Genomic DNA, 21,702 nt, shown 5'->3' on the forward strand with positions numbered 1-21,702 from the left:
CCAATTAAGAGTCAATATAAGGAACCACAGGTGAATAAACAAATCGGCACCCCTCTCCATCAACGATAGCTCATCGCGTGTGCACTGCAGCATATACTGTCGTGCACTTACACAATTGTTTGTTTCAGCACATTCAAAGCTGCATATTGTTTAACAGAATGTTTTTTTTGGTGCAGTTCCGATATGCGACCAGGAGGTGGTGGCACGCACTCAGAAAAAAAAAAACCTGTAGAAAGATATAAGAAAGAAAGAAAAAGATGCTACTAATCTGATGTCATTCTGTTGTGTTAGTTAGGCCCTATCTCATTCAATATTAATGAGGGAGTGTTAAAAGCCACGCTACCATGAACCTTGGTATAAATGAGCCGGAGTATAATAACACACCATTCCAGTGCTGGGTTATATTACCTGCTTTGTTATAATTATCTTAGACTGCCCTGGAGGTACAAATCAGTCATGGGATATAAAACAGGGGCTTGTTTTACGATTGATTCCCTGTTCTGAAGCAAACATCTAACTGAGTTACTTAGGAAATATATACCAAATATAATATAATGTACCGTGCCAACACGCTGCCGGCTTGCCGCTGTGTTACATTATTTACAGTAATAGTGCTAGTCTGACTCTTATGCGAATTACGGTAATCACCTGGATGACGTAATTGCATCAGCCGCATCACGACGACAGAAGCAACCGGCACAGAGACGAGAGAGCGACAGACGCTGTCCCTTTAAGAAAAAACATTTAACAAGAAAAAAAAAGAAAAGAGAAAAAAGAACGAAAGAAAAGAAAACGCAAAGAAAGCTCTTGGTTAAGGATGAGAGGAATGTCGTTGCCGGTGCAAAGTCTAGCTAGCTTGCAAAGTACTGTAATCAGGTTTTGATCTGGAATGGTTGAATTTGGGTCGAGAGGGAGCATGATAAATATGGTGGACGTTGTGGGGGAAAGCTAAGAGAAGCATCTTACACACTGAGCCGAGCTCCTTCTCGCTTTTGAAGGCGCACATTTCACACCGTGACACTGTCAGTGACTTAGCGGTTGTTTGTATCAACGAGTTTATACGGACGGGAGGCTGAATGAATGACAAAGCGAACGGACTGAACACAACACAGCAGGACACAGTCGAGCAGAAATGCATTGAAAGAAACCACAAGGAAAACTTTGAGATTGTTTTGTTCACGCATTTCAGAATTTACATTTTGTTTTAAATAATAATATACAAAGCGGGTTAGAAAGGAAACAGTAAAACACAATCTACTTGCTGCAAGAGCGAAGACACGTTTTAATATGAAGCAGTGCTTTACAAAAACACATTTTTAAAGGAAATACAGAAGAAAAAACGCTATGGAGGAAGATCGTGGATTTTTAAAAATATATTTAAATGTAAAAAAACTTGTGTGCCTGGTTTCATGACGCGAAGGATTCAAGAAACAGTAGCAGCAACTACACAAAAATAACGCTACTTTTAAAACATAACAGAAGACATCTCAAACTGGGATCGTTGCTGTTTGTAACTGGTGGCCGCCGCTGATCTGATCTGTATAATTACTGTTACTCAGATGCAGTAGAGAGGAGACTATGTGGGCACTGTCCTGAAATGCCAAGGGAGGAGCTGCCATTGCCAGAGGGTTGGGAAGAGGCTGTGGATTTCGACGGGAAAGTTTATTACATAGACCACAAGAACAAAGCCACCAGCTGGATCGACCCGAGAGACAGGTAGGAGCGGTGACGTCACGAATATCGAACGCGCTGATCCGTGACCGTGAAACAGACGCAGCCGCTGTGCTGTGGGGTCAGAGAGACAGTGGGCTGAGGATGTGGATTGTGTAGGGCAGCAGTTGTGAATAAACACGGAGCTCTCAGTCTCACTTCAGTGCACAAGGTTAATGCACAGGTGAAACTGACACGGGGTATTCACGGTGTCACCCCCCGGCTTTATTGTCAGAATGAAAGCCGCTAGCATGTTGGATTGGGTTTATACCAGGTGCACTTTCTGTTTATCTATCGATACTTGCGTTGCTAATACCCCACCTTGCTCAGGAATGATGCTCCAAACCGCTCGGTGCTGTGTATAAGGTAGAGCCCAGCTGGTGGAGTTGAGAGCGCTCGTTCTTGAAGCACTTGTTAAGTGTTCATGCAGTAATGTCGGAAGTTGCACAGTACAATACATTGGCAGAGATGACCCGGTGTGCTTGTTTGGTCTGCACACAGACCGATCTGCTTAAGAGCTTACTGTAGACCTGAATTCTTCAAATCATGAGCGAATTCCAGAGTCTGCCTGCCAGCCTGCTTAGTGAAGGAGATCCCCTGAACAATTTCCACTGGGGTCAGAAACGTCTGCTCTTCATTAATGAGAAGTTTAAGCCAAGCTGCTGTGCAGACCCTTGTGTTAGGGATGGAAGGTATTTTCAGAGCAGTTGAATGGGTGTAATGATAACGCGCACGCACACACGCACGCACGCACACAGGCTGGCTTGTGTTGGCTCGGTGGAATGTGGCAGGTCACCTTGGTATCCTGGATACGAAGAAGGGAAAGAAAGGAAACAAGACACCAGCACCACATTCCTAGAATGCATTACAGTGGAGGAGGCAGCGGGACTTTGAACTTTGTTCGACCTCCTGTATTACTGTAATTCATTTCATGACTGTATTATAGGTGAACTCCAGGTATGCCAGGTATGTGAATGGCATCTCCTTTATTACAGGTAACTAGGAAGCAGAGCGTGACAACACAGCAAAACAAACAGAACGGTGCGAGTAATAATCTGACAAGCGGATTTCGTTACAGTGCTGTGTGCTTGGCGACTTTATTTGGTTAGATTGATAAATTGTTCAAAGCTGAACCTGTCCTGTGGACTGGACGTCCTTGTTTTCCGTCTCCTGATGAACTGTAGCGGACGGGTCTGTTGATTTTATTGTCGTTCCACATAGAACCCTCTGCTAGCTTTGGCTCGTGAATTATTGAAACATCTGCTCTGCATTTTAATTTCCAGCACAGTGTTTGCTTTTCAGCATCATTGAAAAGGAACATGGCCAATCCATTCAGGTGCCTTCCATGAAAATGCAGTGTTTGTTGCATTAGATTAGTCATCATCAGACTCCTATCTTATCACAAGGACAAACCCACGACCACAAACATCTCGGGCATGCCATTCATGTGATAAGGATGACTTACTAGTGTGACAAGTGTACCATTGTCACAGAACGGCCTGGTCTACTCAATTTCACATTGAGACCTTGGGTAAAAACACTGCTGCATTGAAAGCTGAACTGCTGGAGCTGTTTTTAGTGTTGCCTCACCAGTATACAGCGTTGTGCAGCGCTGCCATGGGAGCGCTGTGTGTATTTACAGAGTCCCTGCACTCCGATACAGATGTGTGCTTGTAATAGTAAGAAGGACACATAGAAAGTGTCAGGCTAGTGCAGTGGGTTTGAGTGCACAGGGAGCCGCACACGCATGCGTGGCAGCCTTGGAATCTCGTTTGTAAAGGAATCTTCTGAGAATTAATGGCCAGTTCCATTTCAGGTTGAATTTGGTAACATTGTAAGATTCAGGTAAGCAATTGAGGACATGGACTAGAGGAACCTGCCTGCCCTGGACTGACAGTAAGCACTCTGGAACCACGTTGAATATGTGCTGTATGTCCCCTGGAAGGGTTTGCATAGATCGAGCAGAACCGCTGTGTGAATTACACTTTGCATCTTCTTTGAATGAGGAGCGAGCTGAAAGACAACACACAGAATGAGTTACAAAAACTAAAGTGTTCACTGGCTGAAGCTGTCATTACATGAGACCCCAGCCCATGGTTTATATTGGGATAAGCATCTCTGACTTCATTCACTGTAACTTGTAATAAGAATCAGCCTTCATAATAACACTGGACTGTGCTTCATTTCAGCAGGCGTGGAAGTAAGTCTTGCATAGCAGTGTCACCCATTCCAGGTTTTACTGCAAGCTTGATTAGTCGCAGTGTATATAGGTAACAAGCTCAGGTGTGTCTTATTAACCAGGAATGGATCAAAGCGCTATGCAATGGGAGTCTTATTCCATCCCTGAACCTCCACTGTAAATCCCCTTTATCTAGTGTTGTGATACCTGCTCCAGTATTCATTGAAGCGACGGGAACGTTCCCACACTGCTCTGTTGATTTCAGATATGAAGTAGTCCTGACACAGGCTTCGAGTCCTTGAGATAAAAAAAGAATACAAACACGCACGCTGTAATCGTGTCTTCTTTGCTGCGGAGGTTTTGAAGTGCTGTTGCCTCTGGAGATATGGAGGCATGGCTGCTGGAATGCGTGCCTTTGTTTCCGAGCACTTGCTGGGCAGAGCTGTGTATTGTGTGGAGCCGCCCTCGGGGTGAAAGGAGTGCATTCTCTCGTTCCTTAAGCAATGGCAGGCATGAGAGAAATGCACGTGAATCACCTTGGGCACGGCACAGCGGGAGCTCAGGAGGGACCTGCACATGCTTTCTGTCAGATCAACCCTCGTTACCACTCAGAGCAATGGAATAATAATAATACACTCGCACTGACTGTCTCGCAGGACTGCTGCGGCTCGATTCTTCTTGCAATTACAATGTCATGTAGCTGGCATGGTCTAAAGTAGCAAGTGCTGGGGAGTGTGCGTGTGTGCGTGTGTGTCTGGGTGGGTGTGCGTGCCTGTGTGTCTGGGTGAGTGCGGGTGTGTGGGCGTGTGCGTGCGTGCGTGGGTGGGTGGGTGTGTGCGTGCGTGTGTGTCTGGGTGGGTGTGTGTGTGTGTGTGTGTGTGTGGGTGGGTGGTTGGGTGGGTTTGCGTGTGTGTGTGGGTGTGCGTGTGTGTGTGTGCGTGTGTGGGTGGGTGGGTGTGTGTGTCTGGGTGTGTGCGTGTGCGTGGGTAGGTGGGTGGGTGTGTGGGCGTGTGCGTGGGTGGGTGTGGGTGTGTGTGCGTGTGTGGGTGGGTGGGTGGGTGGGTGGGTGTGTGCGTGCGTGTGTGTCTGGGTGTGTGCGTGTGCGTGGGTGGTTGGGTGGGTGTGCGTGTGTGTGTGGGTGTGCGTGTGTGGGTGGGTGTGTGTGTGTAGTGTGTGTAGTGTGTGTGTGTGTGGGTGGGTGGTTGGGTGTGTGGGTGGGTCGGTGGGAGGGTTTCATTTATTTGATGCTTTTCTGTAGAAAGGTGTCGTTCTTGATTTAGTCAAGGTGAACCTTTCTGTAGCACTTGCTCTATGTCTTTGTTCAGTGAAGGATTGTCCCTTTGTAAGCTTCACTCCACTTGGCAGCAGCGTCTTCCAGGAACATTGGCCTGCAGTGCAGTTTGCAGGGTACAGCTTGATGCATCATGTAATTCAAGAGTTTTTTTATTTGAGGAAGATCACTAAATCCCTGACTGTGGATATACTGCACTGCTTACTATCCATGAAATGACTGTCATTTCAATAAACAATGAAACCACAGTGTAACGGCTAACAATAATAAACTGTTTGGCCATCAAAGCTTGTATTAAACGATATAAAGCAAAAAAGAAGTGTGAGTTAGTGTTCTAATAAAAGCTTAACTGTGTGGTGTCGGGGGAGAGGGTCTCCCTAGAGGCTACGTGCACCCTGTCAAGGCAAACAACATACCGTGTACCGGTACATGGACGCGCTGCAAAACATTTCCTTAAAACCGCAGAAGATGAAAAGTGACCTGTGTAGTGAAAGACATCAAAGTGCTCTTCAACACTGACACTGTGCTTAACGTGCTCTAAAAGTTTCATTTTAATCAAAGGCATTTTTTGTTCATGTTTATAAAGACATTATTTAATCTCTCTTCCCCCAACAGGAACACCAAGCCTCTATCGTTTGCAGACTGCATCGGAGATGAATTGCCAGTGGGCTGGGAAGAAGCCTATGACCCACAAGTCGGGAGCTACTACGTGGACCACAATACTCGTGAGTGCTGCCATGCTGCTATAGAATGGGTTTGCATAGCGGACTCCTTGCAGACTGGAGGGGGATTGTGTTATGATTTCAGTGTCTCTGCTGTAGCGCCGCGGAGGAGGCGTGTTGAACGGCTGTGTGTGCTTGGATGTGATGAAGGTTATTGTTGGTCCTCAGAGTGCACTCAGATAGAGGACCCGCGGGTGCAATGGCAGAGGGAGCAGGAGAGCATGCTGAAGGACTACCTGGGCGTGGCTCAGGACTCCCTGGTGGCTCAGAAGCAGATCTGCCAGGTGAAGGAGCAGAGGCTGCAGCTCGCCCAGCAGGAGTACAGGCAACTCAGCGAGGCATGGAGGGACGAATCAGCCTCCCGGACCAGCTGTAAGTACAGAGAGAATTAATAATCAAGAACCAGCCAAAACACGGACCGGCAAGCGAGCGTCTCTGCAAACCACAAACACAGTAAAAAACACAGTGCCCAAGCAGATGCACCTCATGAGAAATGTAAATGTTCCAGTCAGATGCACCTCATGAGAAATGTAAATGTTCCAGTCAGATGCACCTCATGAGAAATGTAAATGTTCCAGTCAGATGCACCTCATGAGAAATGTAAATGTTCCAATCAGATGCACCTCATGAGAAATGTAAATGTTCCAGTCAGATGCACCTCATGAGAAATGTAAATGTTCCAGTCAGATGCACCTCATGAGAAATGTAAATGTTCCAATCAGATGCACCTCATGAGAAATGTAAATGTTCCAGGCAGATGCACCTCATGAGAAATGTAAATGTTCCAGGCAGATGCACCTCATGAGAAATGTAAATGTTCCAGGCAGATGCACCTCATGAGAAATGTAAATGTTCCAATCAGATGCACCTCATGAGAAATGTAAATGTTCCAGGCAGATGCACCTCATGAGAAATGTAAATGTTCCAATCAGGTGCACCTCATGAGAAATGTAAATGTTCCAGTCAGATGCACCTCATGAGAAATGTAAATGTTCCAATCAGGTGCACCTCATGAGAAATGTAAATGTTCCAGTCAGATGCACCTCATGAGAAATGTAAATGTTCCAGTCAGATGCACCTCATGAGAAATGTAAATGTTCCAGTCAGATGCACCTCATGAGAAATGTAAATGTTCCAGTCAGATGCACCTCATGAGAAATGTAAATGTTCCAGTCAGATGCACCTCATGAGAAATGTAAATGTTCCAATCAGATGCACCTCATGAGAAATGTAAATGTTCCAGGCAGATGCACCTCATGAGAAATGTAAATGTTCCAGGCAGATGCACCTCATGAGAAATGTAAATGTTCCAGGCAGATGCACCTCATGAGAAATGTAAATGTTCCAATCAGATGCACCTCATGAGAAATGTAAATGTTCCAGGCAGATGCACCTCATGAGAAATGTAAATGTTCCAATCAGGTGCACCTCATGAGAAATGTAAATGTTCCAGTCAGATGCACCTCATGAGAAATGTAAATGTTCCAGGCAGATGCACCTCATGAGAAATGTAAATGTTTCTTGCAGTAAATTCAGGATCCTCCTCCAGCAGTAAGTACGACCCTGAGATCCTCAAAGCTGAGATTGTGACGGCAAAAATCAGGGTAAGGATTAAACCTGCACTCATTTCATTTGTGCCATTTTTGCAGTGAAAGTTTGTGGACCTTTTTATACAGGCTTCAATTAGACTACTGAACTAATAACTATCCCTAGTCCATTGCATGTTCTCAAAGCTACAAAAAAACCCATCAATTACAATAGAAATCAAATAGTGAACAGTGTTCGACTCCTTACAAATTAAATGTGTGAGTTGTTTATTTCTGTTTTTGGTACTTTATTAAATGTTTGTATTATTTTTTTGTGTTAATAATGATTAGCTTTGTGAGTCTTAACTGTTGTATCTTCTAGTCTCTTGTGCACGAGATGATTGTGTTTTTTTCTTGCTTTCTAGGTTAATAAGCTTAAGAGAGATCTGTCCTGTATGCGTCAGGAGCTCCAGTATAAAGAGCAGGGCTATGAAACACTGAAAGGGTGAGCGATACACCCGGTTTTCCTTTGAATTTAGGCACGTTAATAAATATCAACACGTTTCTGATCTTCAAAGTACATTTTCAAACCGGGTGAAACAGAGGTGTGAAAAGTAGCCCAATCTAAAAAGATGTGTTCCCCCGAGACTTTCCTGTTTGGGAGGGAAATGCAAGCTGATAAACGGAGGAGTTGTTGTGAAGCATAGCGGAGATGCTGTGGGGTTCAAGAGGAATGCATTGAGATCTTGTTTCCTCGTGCTTCAGAGCTGGAGGGCTTGTGGCATAGCGGAGATGCTGTGGGGTTCAAGAGGAATGCATTGAGATCTTGTTTCCTCATGCTTCAGAGCTGGAGGGCTTGTCCATTGTGCTGCTCTCTCTGCTGGGAATGCAGTCAAACCTGTGCCTGTGGGATTCATTGTTATATTCACATTAAGAGCAGCAGGCAGGCTCTGCACTCAGGGTATCCAGAGTCACTTTCTTCCACGCTCTTGCTTCACAGTTCATATGAACCGGCTTTCTCATTCCATCCCCTCCTTTCCTTAGAGCACGATTTCCTTTGTTTTCCCGACAGGATTGATGAGAAGATGTCCGGCGCTCCGTGTGGATATCGACTAGACGAAGCACAGGCCATTCTGAACGAGGTGAAAACTATCAACAAGGCTATCCGTTCAGGGGAGAAAGAGAAGCACGAACTCATGCAGGTAAAGAAGTGAAACATGGCACAGAGCAACAAGACTTTATTGATCAATACAGCCAGCACTCGCCTCAGAGAGAGCTTTCATTGGCAAGGTAACGTTAAACATCACAGTGCTGCATTCTGTTGAGCAACGACACTCTTCAAAGCAGTGGCGTTTGTAATGTTGCAGCACAGTAACCACGCTGCTGTCTGTGGTTCTACCCCTTTACTGTCATTCTTTACTCGATAAACCTCTCATTGTTTCAGACCCTTGCCAGGCTCAAGGATGGATTCCAGATCGACTCTGGATCTCAGTCAGACCTCTGGGCCAGCAGTACTTCCCTAGCCAATTCCAAGCTGTCCATTCCTGCACTCTGCTCGGATGCGGGGTCACAGACTGACATTGCAGGAGATGTGAGTCGCTGTGTGTGCTGAGGGGGGGGGGGCTCTCTGGGAATGGCTTCATGGGGTTCGTTATCAGCCTAACTGTACGTGCCACTGAAAGCTGCCCCAAACACTCCAAGCATGGGAACTGCAGTTACCGGTGATTTTCAAGCAGCAGTTGTTCAATAGAAACAGTCCAGTTACTGAAAGAAAGTAGGAATTGTGTTTGTGTGTTCTTCCTAACTGCTGTTTATTTGTGTTGCAGTTTGTATCTGTCAATAACAATAAGCTGGCGGAGAAGGTCCGAGTAAGCCTGAAGTATGAAGATGCTAAGAGGAGGTAACGATACTAACCCCTGTTATTTGGTGCTTATGTTCTTGCTGTGGCATGTGTTTTTTTCAGGACCGTACCCTGGCCTGGCTGCAGAGCAGTTTGATCTATTCCTAGTTTCGACTATGAGTTTAATAAGTTACCTCTACACTGTGTCTAATCAAGCTTGTAATAAAACCTGTAAAAGGAGAAACTGCCGTGCAATAGGAGTCATGATTCATGTTTACGTCCGAGGTGGGTGGATTTTGTGTGTGCTGTTTACTCTCGCATCACAAGGTCGTCTCTGAAACGTGTGTAGCAGTCTGTATGAAAACCTGTGCCCATCTTGTGATTGCCCAGAGGGCTGCCTTGTATCTGACGAGGTGTGTTTCTGTGTGGGTTTGTAGGATAGCTAACATTGAGGTGCAGATAGCAAAGCTGGACAGCGAGGCCTGGCCTGGCTTAATGGACCCCGAGAGAGACCGGCTGATCTTAATAAACGAGAAAGAGGAGCTGCTGAAAGAGCTGCAGTACACCAAGCCTCGCCAGCGAGCTGCGTGTGACGCTGCGCGGCTCCAAACAGAGAGGAAGAGGCTGGAGAAGGACCTGCAGACAGCCAGGGCCAATCAGAGTAAAGCACTGACGGAAAGGTCTGTGTCTGTGTGTGTCTGTGTGTGTGTGTGTCTCTGTCTCTGTCTGTGTGTGTGTGTCTCTGTCTCTGTCTGTGTGTCTGTGTGTCTGTCTCTGTCTGTCTCTGTCTGTATGTGTGTGTGTGTGTCTGTCTCTGTCTGTATGTGTGTGTTTGTCTCTGCCTGTGTGTGTGTGTGTGTGTGTGTGTGTGTGTGTCTGTGCTCTGTAATGTAATGTTTTTATTTGTGACAAAGCGCGTAAATGTATCTCCTCTCTCAAGTCACGCATTTCTCTTTTATTTGTCCATGCAAGATGGATGTAGTTTGACCTAGGGCAGTGTCCGCATTTCCTCCCGTCTCTGACTGTAGACATGTGCTTCATGTGCTCATGTTTCTGGAGTAGCAAGCCTCTTCGTTTTTCTTGTGTTTATTTAGATTGAAGTTGCATTCCCAGAGAAGTAAGTTAGTCAGAGAACTGGAAGAAACTGCGCGGCTCGCCTCCTCGCTCCACTCCCAGCTGAAAAGGTGATGGTGTCTGTGCTTGCACATGAATGAGTTCAAATTGCAGCGAATCCCAAAGCCATTTGAATCCCATAATGACAATGTGTGCTTCATACTCTCTAGGGTTGAGAATGATTTTAAATCCAGGGGTTCTGTGCCACTTGGATTGAATGAGATTCAATATAAGTTTGGATGTCTTGCTCTCTTTCACATGGTGCATGTAGTCCTTGAAGATGGCCTGGTCTGATGTATGTCTGATTGAATCTGGGGGGTTAGTGTTACAAAGCCCTGATAAGGGTTCACAGGGGCTGGAGCACGACAGCATCACAAGGAGAAACACTCGCATCGTTTTAGATTGTATTTATACATTTCTTTTACACATACTTTCACAGTCAAACAAATGATAAACATTCCTGTGCAGGTATGGAAATAAGACTCCCATTGCACAGCAGTTTGATCCATTTGTGGTTTTCACTATGACATGCCTGAGCTTGCAGCCTATACACTCTAGCTAATCCAACTCGTAGTAAAACCTGGAATGGGTGAAACTGCTCTGCAATAGGAGTCTTATTCCCATCCCTGCTGTGCAACTAAAGGCTCTAATAGTTTGTGTTCAGTGTCCGGGGGTTTTGCCTGCTTATTGAGCAGTCGTTGGCTGAGTAGCGATTGCTGAGTTTGACCCTCCTGGTGTCCGTTCACAGCCTCTCTGCCAGCACTCTGTCCTGTTCCTCGGGCAGCAGTCGGGGGTCTCTGAGCTCCAGCAGAGGTTCCCTCACCACCTCGAGCCAGGGCTCCTCTTCCTCGCTCAGCTTCACAGACCTGTACTTGGAGCAGCTGGAGCCGTCCGACTGTGACTACCAGTATAAGCTGGACTTCATGCTGCAGGAGGGGACCGCTGGCTTCCGGCCGTCCAGCTCCATCACAACCATCCACGAGAACGAGGTGATCAAGACCCCCAACCTGGACCCTAGCTCCCAGGTTCAGGCTCTGCGTCTGTCTCCGAGGTCCTCCCTGTCCTCCCTGTCCCCCCCCTGCTCCCCGCTGGTGACGGACTCTCACTTCTTGTCTGGAGACGCCTTCCTCAGCCAGGACGGCGCTGGGCTCAGTCTGGAGGTACAGAGCAGGCTTCCGGAGCTCCGCTTGGAAAACCACGAGACCAGGGGAGGATATGCAGGACCTGTCCCCCCGGATCAGTGCAGCGGCCAGGAGCCTGGGGTCAAACAGCATGCCGTACCGAAAGGTACTGCGCGGTTATTGCAGGCTTCTCTCTTGCACGATTATTGCATGGTTATCGCTTTTCTGCAAACAGTGCTTTAGTGTTTTTGTGTTCAAGTAAGGGGCTGTTCTGTTAAAAAGCCACCCAATAAAATATGCATGTCTAATGCATATTTGAGGAAGGCTGTGTGGTCCAGTGGTTAAAGAAAAGGGCTTGTAATCAAATCCCACCTCAGCCACTGACTCATTTTGTGACCCTGAGCAAGTCACTTCACCTCCTTGTGCTCCGTCTTTCGGGTGAGACGTAGTTGTAAGTGACTCTGCAACTGAAGCATAGTTCACACACCCTAGTCTCTGTAAGTCGCTTTGGATAAAGGCGTCTCCTAAATAAACAAATAAAATAATGTAAAATTGTTTCAGAAATCATCTTTACTATTTTTTTTTAATGGTTTTTGTTGTTATATGTTGTTATTTCTTATTTCCAGAAGCCGGGGCCCAAGCGAAGATTCTGGGGCCCGTGTTGAGAAAGGCAGGGGTTTCTTCAGCAGTGTCTGACCAATCAGTGGCCGGAGACAGTGGAGTGTGCGAGCCGTCAGAGCCACGGTACTTAACAACAGTAGCTTGTTAAAAAAACAAAACCCCACCGACACCTAACGTTACAGCGCTGTGCGAATTGGATTAAAACCGTTCCTCATCCGTTTCTAGACCCAGTCAGCCGTCCGATGTGTTTCACGGTGAAGAAGGAGGATCTCAGGGCACTGCGCAGATCCAGCTGGGAATGCAGTACGACGCTAAAGAGAAGAGATTCACACTGTTTCTAATGCAGATTCGCAGCGCCGCAGCGCTGGCAGTGCCACCAGAGGAGAAAGTGTAAGTAAAGAGCGTGCTTAGTGCAAAATACAAAACCGCACAATCAAATGTATTTATATATATATATATACATACATACATATAGCTCCTTTCTACAGCTTGTTAAACACAACTTGAACCAAGAGACAACGTAGATGAGTCCGATAATCTTCTCCTAAAACGTACTGCTGTCCCCCCGGTGCAGGTATGTCCGTGCCGCAGTGCTCCCCTGCTCCGAAACCACCAGCTGTCTCTTCCGAAGCAGGCCTCTGTTCCCCTGCGAGAGCCTGCAGTTCAGTGAGGTGTTCTGGGTCTCTGTGTCGCACAGCGCTCTGCGACAGAAGACTCTGCGAGTGGACGTCTGCTGCACGACTCCATCTCATCGGGAGGACTGCCTGGTTCGTACCCACACCGCCGCGGTGCAGCTGCTCGGCCGCTTGCCTGATTGAGGGCGCTGCAGTTTGAGATGGTTTTCATCCAGGTCTGTATTCCAGTAACATCCTCTTTGTGCTCCGTCTCTTAAAGGCTGGGGCTCAGATTAGCCTTGCTGAAGTGAGCAGCCTTGGGGAGAGGTCTACAAGCTGGTACAACCTTCTCAACTACAAGGACGTGAAGGAGCTCAGGAAGCAGCACACAGACACGGAGGGAGAGGTAGCTCATTTCAAAGCTGGATTTCAAAACTGCAGTGATTGGTAACGGGAGTTCACGCTGGATTTTAACTATTGTTCTTTGCATGTTTAATGGTTACTGCTGTTTATCCAATTACTGCACAAGAACGAATCCCTTTCTTGTCAAACGTTGCAAAGTGCTGCTGTTTGATAATGCAGTGCATTATGCTGCAGCTTTACACTTGGATCAGTGTGGCACAGGTACCTGTATCTAGATGTATTTTGGTTTAGCACTTGGATCAGTGTGGCACGGGTACCTGTATCTAGATGTATTTTAGTTTAGCACTTGGATCAGTGTGGCACGGGTACCTGTATCTAGATGTATTTTAGTTTGGCACTTGGATCAGTGTGGCACGGGTACCTGTATTTAGATGTATTTTAGTTTAGCACTTGGATCAGTGTGGCACGGGTACCTGTATCTAGATGTATTTTAGTTTAGCACTTGGATCAGTGTGGCACGGGTACCTGTATTTAGATGTATTTTAGTTTAGCACTTGGATCAGTGTGGCACGGGTACCTGTATCTAGATGTATTTTAGTTTAGCACTTGGATCAGTGTGGCACGGGTACCTGTATCTAGATGTATTTTGTTCATGCCGTGCTGGTGGTGGTTCTATCTGGTAAAAGGCTGGGAGCCACGGCTGTGTTTCATGACAATGCTGATCTAACCTTGATTTGTATTATCGTGCGTTCCGGGAGGCATGTGTTGATCCTCGTCCCTTTATTGCAGGATTCTGTCTCTGATCTCCTGGAGGAAACTGCAGCAGAGCTGGAAGCTGTAGAGAAAAGGGCGGACGATCCAGAAAACACACCGACTGCAGAGGAGGAGTGGTCAGTATTTCAGAGTTCAATAAAGACCCTTCATGGATGGAAATAAGACTCCTATTGCATAGCAGTTTTGCCCATTCCAGGTTTTAATGCAAGCTTGAGTAGCCATAGTGGATAGGTATCATGCTCAGGTGTGTCTTATTAAACCAGGAATGGAGCTGCTATGCAATGGGAGGGCGACTGTACACATGTCTGCGTAGAGTGGTCACACTGCTGAGGTTCAGGACTGACAGAATGAAGTGTTAATGGCAGTGAGGACAGAATCGTTGCCCAGAGAGATCTCATAACGAGTTCCTTCTTCTCCACAGGCACAGGCAGCACTTAGAGGCTGAATTCTGGGAGGACGGAGGCTGCAGTGACGAGGAGGAGGAGGAGGAAGAGGAGGGACGAGAGGAGGAGGAGGAGTCTGGCACAGAAACAGCTGGCAGGGAGGGAGAGCAGGAACTGGCTTCAGAAAAGGCAAGTTTGCAGAGCCTCTTCTGCAAGCCTGTCAGGAAAGAGTCTGAAATGGTTCAAAGTGCTAAATCAATGAGCTCCATAATGCTGAACGGCTGCCGTGTGCTCATTAGTGGTGTTTGGTTGAATCTGAGAATGAAGTGTGTAATTATTATGGGTGTGATTTCTCCAGGTGGATAAAGAGACCAACACTGACAGCATTGCAAAGCCTGCTTCGGTGGTGCGCCCCAAGGAGAGACGAGGCCCCATTGCCCAGCAGAACCCCTTCATTAGAGGAAGCACAATCATCCGCTCAAAAACATTCTCTCCCGGGGCCCAGAGTCGATACGTATGCAGGGTAAGATCCCAACTGAACACCAATACACAGGTTTGAGTAAGAAAGCACATGTGCACTGTGCATCTCATTGAGGAAGAAAGCACATGTGCACTGTGCATCTCATTGAGTAAGAAAGCACATGTGCACTGTGCATCTCATTGAGTAAGAAAGCACATGTGCACTGTGCATCCCATTGAGTAAGAAAGCACATGTGCACTGTGCATCTCATTGAGTAAGAAAGCACATGTGCACTGTGCATCTCATTGAGTAAGAAAGCACATGTGCACTGTGCATCTCATTGAGTAAGAAAGCACATGTGCACTGTGCATCTCATTGAGGAAGAAAGCACATGTGCACTGTGCATCTCATTGAGTAAGAAAGCACATGTGCACTGTGCATCTCATTGAGTAAGAAAGCACATGTGCACTGTGCATCTCATTGAGTAAGAAAGCACATGTGCACTGTGCATCTCATTGAGGAAGAAAGCACATGTGCACTGTGCATCTCATTGAGGAAGAAAGCACATGTGCACTGTGCATCTCATTGAGTAAGAAAGCACATGTGCACTGTGCATCTCATTGAGGAAGAAAGCACATGTGCACTGTGCATCTCATTGAGTAAGAAAGCACATGTGCACTGTGCATCTCATTGAGTAAGAAAGCACATGTGCACTGTGCATCTCATTGGTTTGACAGGCAGTTGGTATCAGTAGCTAAGCACATGCAATTGGCTCACCAAATCAGAGATATACAATATCCATCCCCCCAAATATATATTAACAAGAAAACTTATTCTTTTTGTGTGTATTTGCTATGTTGTTATTCGGATGTGTACTGTGTAAATGCAGGGGGTAAATATCTGGGAAATATTCAACACTTTTCTGACTTTTCTTCATTGTTTCCCAGATAAACAGAAGCGACAGCGACAGCTCCACCCTGAAGGGTGCTTTTGTTCGAAACGCTTCTGAGCGACGCAGCGTCCGGGTGAAGAAGGTGAGGCCGTCGCTCACGGGATAAAGAACTTTCTATTACACCTACAATACCTTCGTCTTCCAGCACCAAGTAACTGCAAAACAAATACAAACACTGTTATTACTGAATAAACAGTGGCAGTGTCTTGTATGTTAATGAATCACACAGGAAGCACACGGGGGCACAGAAAGCACACGGGAGCACGGAAAGCACATGGGAGCACAGAAAGCACACGGGAGCACGGAAAGCACACGGAAAGCACACAGGGACATTCCCAGGACCTGAGACAGGGTCTGATTAACAGCTCTGCTTTGTCAAGTCACTTCTGTGTCTGGTATCTCTTTTAGAGGTCTGCAGTGTTGAGAGAGTCAGTCTAGGAATTCACAAGCTACAACGTAAAGGCTTTTCCCACATGAAACTTTGCAAAGGTCCATTGGCATTCCTTTATTTTTTTCCCAGCCTCTGCTTGAAGCGAAGGCTCTGGAGGGCGGGCTGCTGCGCACATCCCTGGATTTGGAGCTGGACCTGCAGGCATCTCGGACCAGGGAGAGCCGGCTCAGCCAGGAGGTCCTGGTGCTGCGGGAGCTGAAGGAGCAGCTGGAGCAGGCAAAGGCGCGGGGGCACACGGAGCTGCCCGAGTGGGTCAGCGAGGATGAGAGGTTCAGACTGCTCCTCAGACAAGCAGAGAAACAGGTGGGAGAGGCTCACCCTACCCTACAAAATCTAAGCATGACTTTTTGCAGTGTTTAGGTTTCAGTATGTAGTTCTGTACATATATACTGAACCCCCAGAGCACTTCCTCCTTGTGAAAATATCAAACCAGTTCCCCCACTTTCTTATTTCTGTTTGCTATTTGGTGACAGTGTGAGGGTGGATCCGCCCTTCTCTTAGCTTGAGTTTCACTCCTCGTGTGCTTGTGAGTGAATGTGACGGCACTGCGCTGCTCGTGAATCTTATTCCCTGCGCTCTGATTGGAACAGACTCCAGGAGAGCACTCGCAGGAGCAGCGAGTGGAGAGGATGATGAAGACGGCAGCTAAGGACGTGCACAGGATACGAGGGCAGAGCCACAAGGGGGATCTGGAGGTGCAGAGTTTCCGGTAAGGCCAGGAGCTCCCTGGGGTGAGACTCCACTTCTACTGTTATTCTCTGAAGATACGCAGATGATTGTAAAGTCACCAGGTGTGATGTGTTCAAAACCAGCCCGCAAGAGAGACTCGATAGGCTTGCAGAAGACTTCTCTTCTTCTAGTGCATCTGGAGTGCTTTTTATACACGTTCAGCCCCATTCTAACATTCATGAAAATTCACACAGTTATTAGAACACCCCCATTGCTTCCGTAGCTTTGATTTGTTGTGCATATGAAATCAAACCACTGAAAACTGAAAATCTGGGGAAATAGTGATTGTGTAATTTCATTGATGCCTTGCACATGCAATTAATTTAAAATAGTAAGAAAATTAACACACAGCCACAAATGATCACATGCTTGAGACTTTTTAGAAGTTGTTTAAAGTGCCTAATTAAAGCACAGAGTGGTCTCGCATGTGCACCCACGAGATCCTATTGTATCTCTATCACTGATTACTGAGTGAAAGGTGAAATCCTCCCCGCAGAGGTTTTCATGCAGGTCGGTATATAAAGGACATCAGTGACAGATCTTGAGGTGTCCAGTACATTTGCACACAGCTGTATTTCAATCAACACTATGCAAGCTCTTCCACCGCTGCCATTCTGTTCAAAATGAAAAGTACAAACCGCAGCGTCTCAGCAGACTGGTTTGGGTGCTGTCTGCACAAACCGCAGCGTCTCAGCAGACTGGCTTGGGTGCTGTCTGTACAAACCGCAGGGTCTCAGCAGACTGGTTTGGGTGCTGTCTGTACAAACCGCAGCGTCTCAGCAGACTGGTTTGGGTGCTGTCTGTACAAACCGCAGCGTCTCAGCAGACTGGCTTGGGTGCTGTCTGTACAAACCGCAGCGTCTCAGCAGACTGGCTTGGGTGCTGTCTGTACAAACCGCAGCGTCTCAGCAGACTGGTTTGGGTGCTGTCTGTACAAACCGCAGGGTCTCAGCAGACTGGTTTGGGTGCTGTCTGTACAAACCGCAGGGTCTCAGCAGACTGGCTTGGGTGCTGTCTGTACAAACTGCAGCGTCTCAGCAGACTGGTTTGGATGCTGTCTGTACAAACCGCAGCGTCTCAGCAGACTGGCTTGGGTGCTGTCTGTACAAACCGCAGCGTCTCAGCAGACTGGCTTGGGTGCTGTCTGTACAAACCGCAGGGTCTCAGCAGACTGGTTTGGATGCTCTCTGCACAAACCGCAGCGTCTCAGCAGACTGGCTTGGGTGCTGTCTGTACAAACCAGAGAAGTCTTTCATTTGTTGTGTGTTTCTTTTCTTCTTGTCTGCTTTAGAGAGAAGATGGCATTTTTCACCCGAGCGAAGATTAATATACCCGATCTACCTGTGGAGGATGTTTAAAACTCTTCAAGTATTTCAAAGTTCAACTGCTGTATTTCATGGATACCCAGACTGATTTTATTTGTGGTGGTTTTATGAAGAAAAGAAATATATGTACATGAGAAATCGATGCTCACCCTTTGAATGTACAGATCTGTTAGAGTTTTATTTGTCATTTGTTAGGCTGTGTAGTTTTTGTATAAAATGCACAAAGAACAAAAACAGTTTGAACTACTTTTTGTCACTTGTACTAATTATTTTATTGTGTGTTTTTATGTTATTTTAACATTATTGGTAGAGTTACACCCTTTCTTATTTAACTGAGAACAATTGAGAGGGGAGAGAAGTGAGCTGCAGCATCGATGTGCATCTCAATTGAGAGGGGAGAGAAGTGAGCTGCAGCATCGATGTGCATCTCAATTGAGAGGGGAGAGAAGTGAGCTGCAGCATCGATGTGCATCTCAATTGAGAGGGGAGAGAAGTGAGCTGCAGCATCGATGTGCATCTCAATTGAGAGGGGAGAGAAGTGAGCTGCAGCATCGATGTGCATCTCAATTGAGAGGGGAGAGAAGTGAGCTGCAGCATCGATGCGCATCTCAATTGAGAGAAGTGAGCTGCAGCTTCGATGTGCATCTCAATTGAGAGGGGAGAGAAGTGAGCTGCAGCATCGATGTGCATCTCAAGTCTTGTGAGATTTCTTACAGGACAGTATAAACTATACAGCAAGTGTTCCAATAGGGAGCAGCCATTCTCAATCCCTGACTGCTGGCATGCACAGGACTCTGTGACGATCACAGTGCTGCGTAGCACCACAGCACATACGGAATTGCCTTTACTGTCGATATTACATGTATGTATGTATAAAAGCTTTGTTTCATTGGGATCGAAATAAGACTCCCATTGCATAGCAGTTTGATCCACTCCTGGTTTAATCCGACACGCCTGAGCTTGTTACCTGTACACTGTGTCTGATTGTATTAAAACCTGGAATGGGTGAAACTGCTGTGCAATAGGAGTCGCATTGCCATCCCTGACTGCATTTAGTGAAACGCCAGGACAAGCTATTAGGTATTGAATCACTCTAAAGGAAATCCCCAGCGCCTAGCGTTTTGTTTCCTTCAGTACTGCACTGTAGAGCCGGGTCTCTCGTACTTGTTTTCATTAGGTAGTTGTTTAGTGTTTTGGACACCAGCATACCTCAGGTACTGTGAAGTAACAGACATGCACTTTTTCAATGTTAGTTTCCTCGTGTTGCTGTTCATGTGTCGGTGGCTCCCCTTTACTGATTCATTTGGTTAAATTCTCCATGGAAAAGCTTTCCAAAGAAAAACCCTTACTGGTACCAGCAGAGTGTTTCTGATGATAGGAAGTATGATCTGTGTATGTTCTTCACATGTGTGTTTAGTTTTTGTGTCGATCTTCATTTTGAAGTTGTAGCACTCGATTGATTCCTTGTCAGTGTTTCAGTTTTGTATTATTTCCTACAGGCCACTGTTTTCTTTTCTAGCAAGCTATGTGACTGGAATGTAGTCAAATAATTTTTTTGTTTTTCCCCTGCAATTTTTGAAGGACGATGATATTTCAATAAGAAAATAGTCTGAGCACAAGTGCTGTATCTGTCGGATAAGGCTTTGTTTCATTGCGTTCCAAACGAATTGTTCATTCTTATTGTAGGCAAAGGAATAGTGAGAAGCAAGTAGAACTGGGAGATGGAACGGGATCAAAGGCATCGACTCAGGCTGTGCTACAGAGCTAAGGCATGGGAACAGGGGAACAGGGGTTACTGTGAAACTTAAATAATGTGTGAAAGACTACTGAGTCTGCGAATGCAGACGAGCCCGGCTCTTTTGCATTGTGGTTAAGGCGCTTGCTCGCGGTGTGTGGGGTCGCCGGGTCACTCCCAGACTCCACCCTGTTAATATATATATATATATATATTAAGCTACGCTTTTGGAACAATGATGTAATCCTCCTTGATTTTGTGTTTTTGTTTAACACTGTATTGATGTACATGATAATCCTTATGTCAGCTGTTCCTCAAGCATGTGATTGCCTTGAGCTCCCATTTGTATTTGTTTTCACATCAGTGTGTTTGCCTGGCTGTGCTGTGCTGATAAGCTTCTCGTTCTTGAAACGAGTTCCCCTTGTAAACCAGGATGCCCTTCCGAGTGCAAACAGATTCAGCCGCAGGCTTCTCCCCTCCACACCTTTATACTGGAGCTGAGCCAGACTCCCAGAGAGGGGGCGCTGTCCTGTCTTACTCTGCTTCAGCTCAGCTGTAAGGAGGACTGCAGCCACTAGAACGCTCCTAGGTAGACACTTAGAATGCTCCTAAATTGCTGCTAAGCAACCAGAGCAGCTTGGCATGGCTCTTTTCCTTTAATAGATATATTTTCTAATCTTTTTTTTAACACTGCTTCTGCTGTTTCCTCTGTGTTCTGTGTTTGCATAAAGAATAAGCCTCCCTTTGTTTCATTTTCCATCTCATGACATTAACATTCTATATGCTTAATAGCAAGGTTAACTCTCCCATCCGCCTTCCTACTTGTCTCAGTGCTGGCTCTCCAGGCAGTACAGATCCACGTGCATGTGTGCTGTGTCTCAGTGCTGGCTCTCCAGGCAGTACAGATCCACATGCATGTGTGCTGTGTCTCAGTGCTGGCTCTCCAGGCAGTACAGATCCACATGCATGTGTGCTGTGTCTCAGTGCTGGCTCTCCAGGCAGTACAGATCCACATGCATGTGTGCTGTGTCTCAGTGCTGGCTCTCCAGGCAGTACAGATCCACATGCATGTGTGCTGTGTCTCAGTGCTCTCCAGGCAGTACAGATCCACATGCATGTGTGCTGTGTCTCAGTGCTGGCTCTCCAGGCAGTACAGATCCACGTGCATGTGTGCTGTGTCTCAGTGCTGGCTCTCCAGGCAGTACAGATCCACATGCATGTGTGCTGTGTCTCAGTGCTGGCTCTCCAGGCAGTACAGATACACTCATTCCAAGAGCTCTCAGATCCAGGCTGGTTTTCTTGCACTTTTTGGATTTTCGTGTCCTGATTTTGTTTGGATGATTTGTAGAAGCTGTGAATTTTAATCATGCCAGGTACGTTCACCAGTCCTGTAAATAATACTTCACCAGCAGCACAAACAATGTTTTGTATTTAAACAAATAAAAATCTATCCATTGTTTTCCTGTATGTTGTGTTCTCTTTGTACTCCTTCGTTGCTGAAAGGTTGTATTGATCAGAACCGATGTGGATCCCTTAGTTCAAGTCCAGTAAGAAATGAATCTTCTATACCACAGAGCAGAAGGTTCTGTATAATACGGCTCCTACGATGCAAGCTTGTGGGAGCATTGATTTGCAGCGCACGAGATGATGCGGTCTGTGTTAAATATCTTGATACCTCTGCTCTCTAGTCTCCCTAATAATAATGATAATATTTTCTTAGATAGTATCCTTGGCAACTAGGATACCACAAACATTAACATAAATACTTGTCTAGGTGAATAATACAAGTATAC

General features: G+C 46.3%; 1 protein-coding gene across 1 annotated transcript; it reads left to right on the top strand.

The window, feature by feature from the left end:
* The first annotated feature begins 629 nt into the window (after positions 1-629).
* LOC117412735 (protein KIBRA-like) lies at positions 630-21,368 on the top strand. The gene is made up of 22 exons (XM_058996538.1): positions 630-1,716; positions 5,796-5,905; positions 6,071-6,274; positions 7,430-7,506; positions 7,854-7,933; positions 8,501-8,630; positions 8,873-9,019; positions 9,255-9,328; positions 9,706-9,948; positions 10,363-10,452; positions 11,130-11,668; positions 12,129-12,246; positions 12,349-12,513; positions 12,698-12,890; positions 13,018-13,143; positions 13,890-13,990; positions 14,296-14,446; positions 14,616-14,780; positions 15,665-15,751; positions 16,190-16,423; positions 16,711-16,829; positions 18,141-21,368. Exons 1-22 carry the CDS (start codon positions 1,598-1,600, stop codon positions 18,205-18,207), a joined length of 3,339 nt encoding a protein of 1,112 aa, XP_058852521.1. The 5' UTR covers positions 630-1,597; the 3' UTR covers positions 18,208-21,368.
* The last annotated feature ends 334 nt before the right edge of the window (positions 21,369-21,702 follow it).

This window comes from Acipenser ruthenus, chromosome 22 (genome assembly GCF_902713425.1).
Source record: "Acipenser ruthenus chromosome 22, fAciRut3.2 maternal haplotype, whole genome shotgun sequence".
Taxonomy (NCBI): Eukaryota; Metazoa; Chordata; class Actinopteri; order Acipenseriformes; family Acipenseridae; genus Acipenser; species Acipenser ruthenus.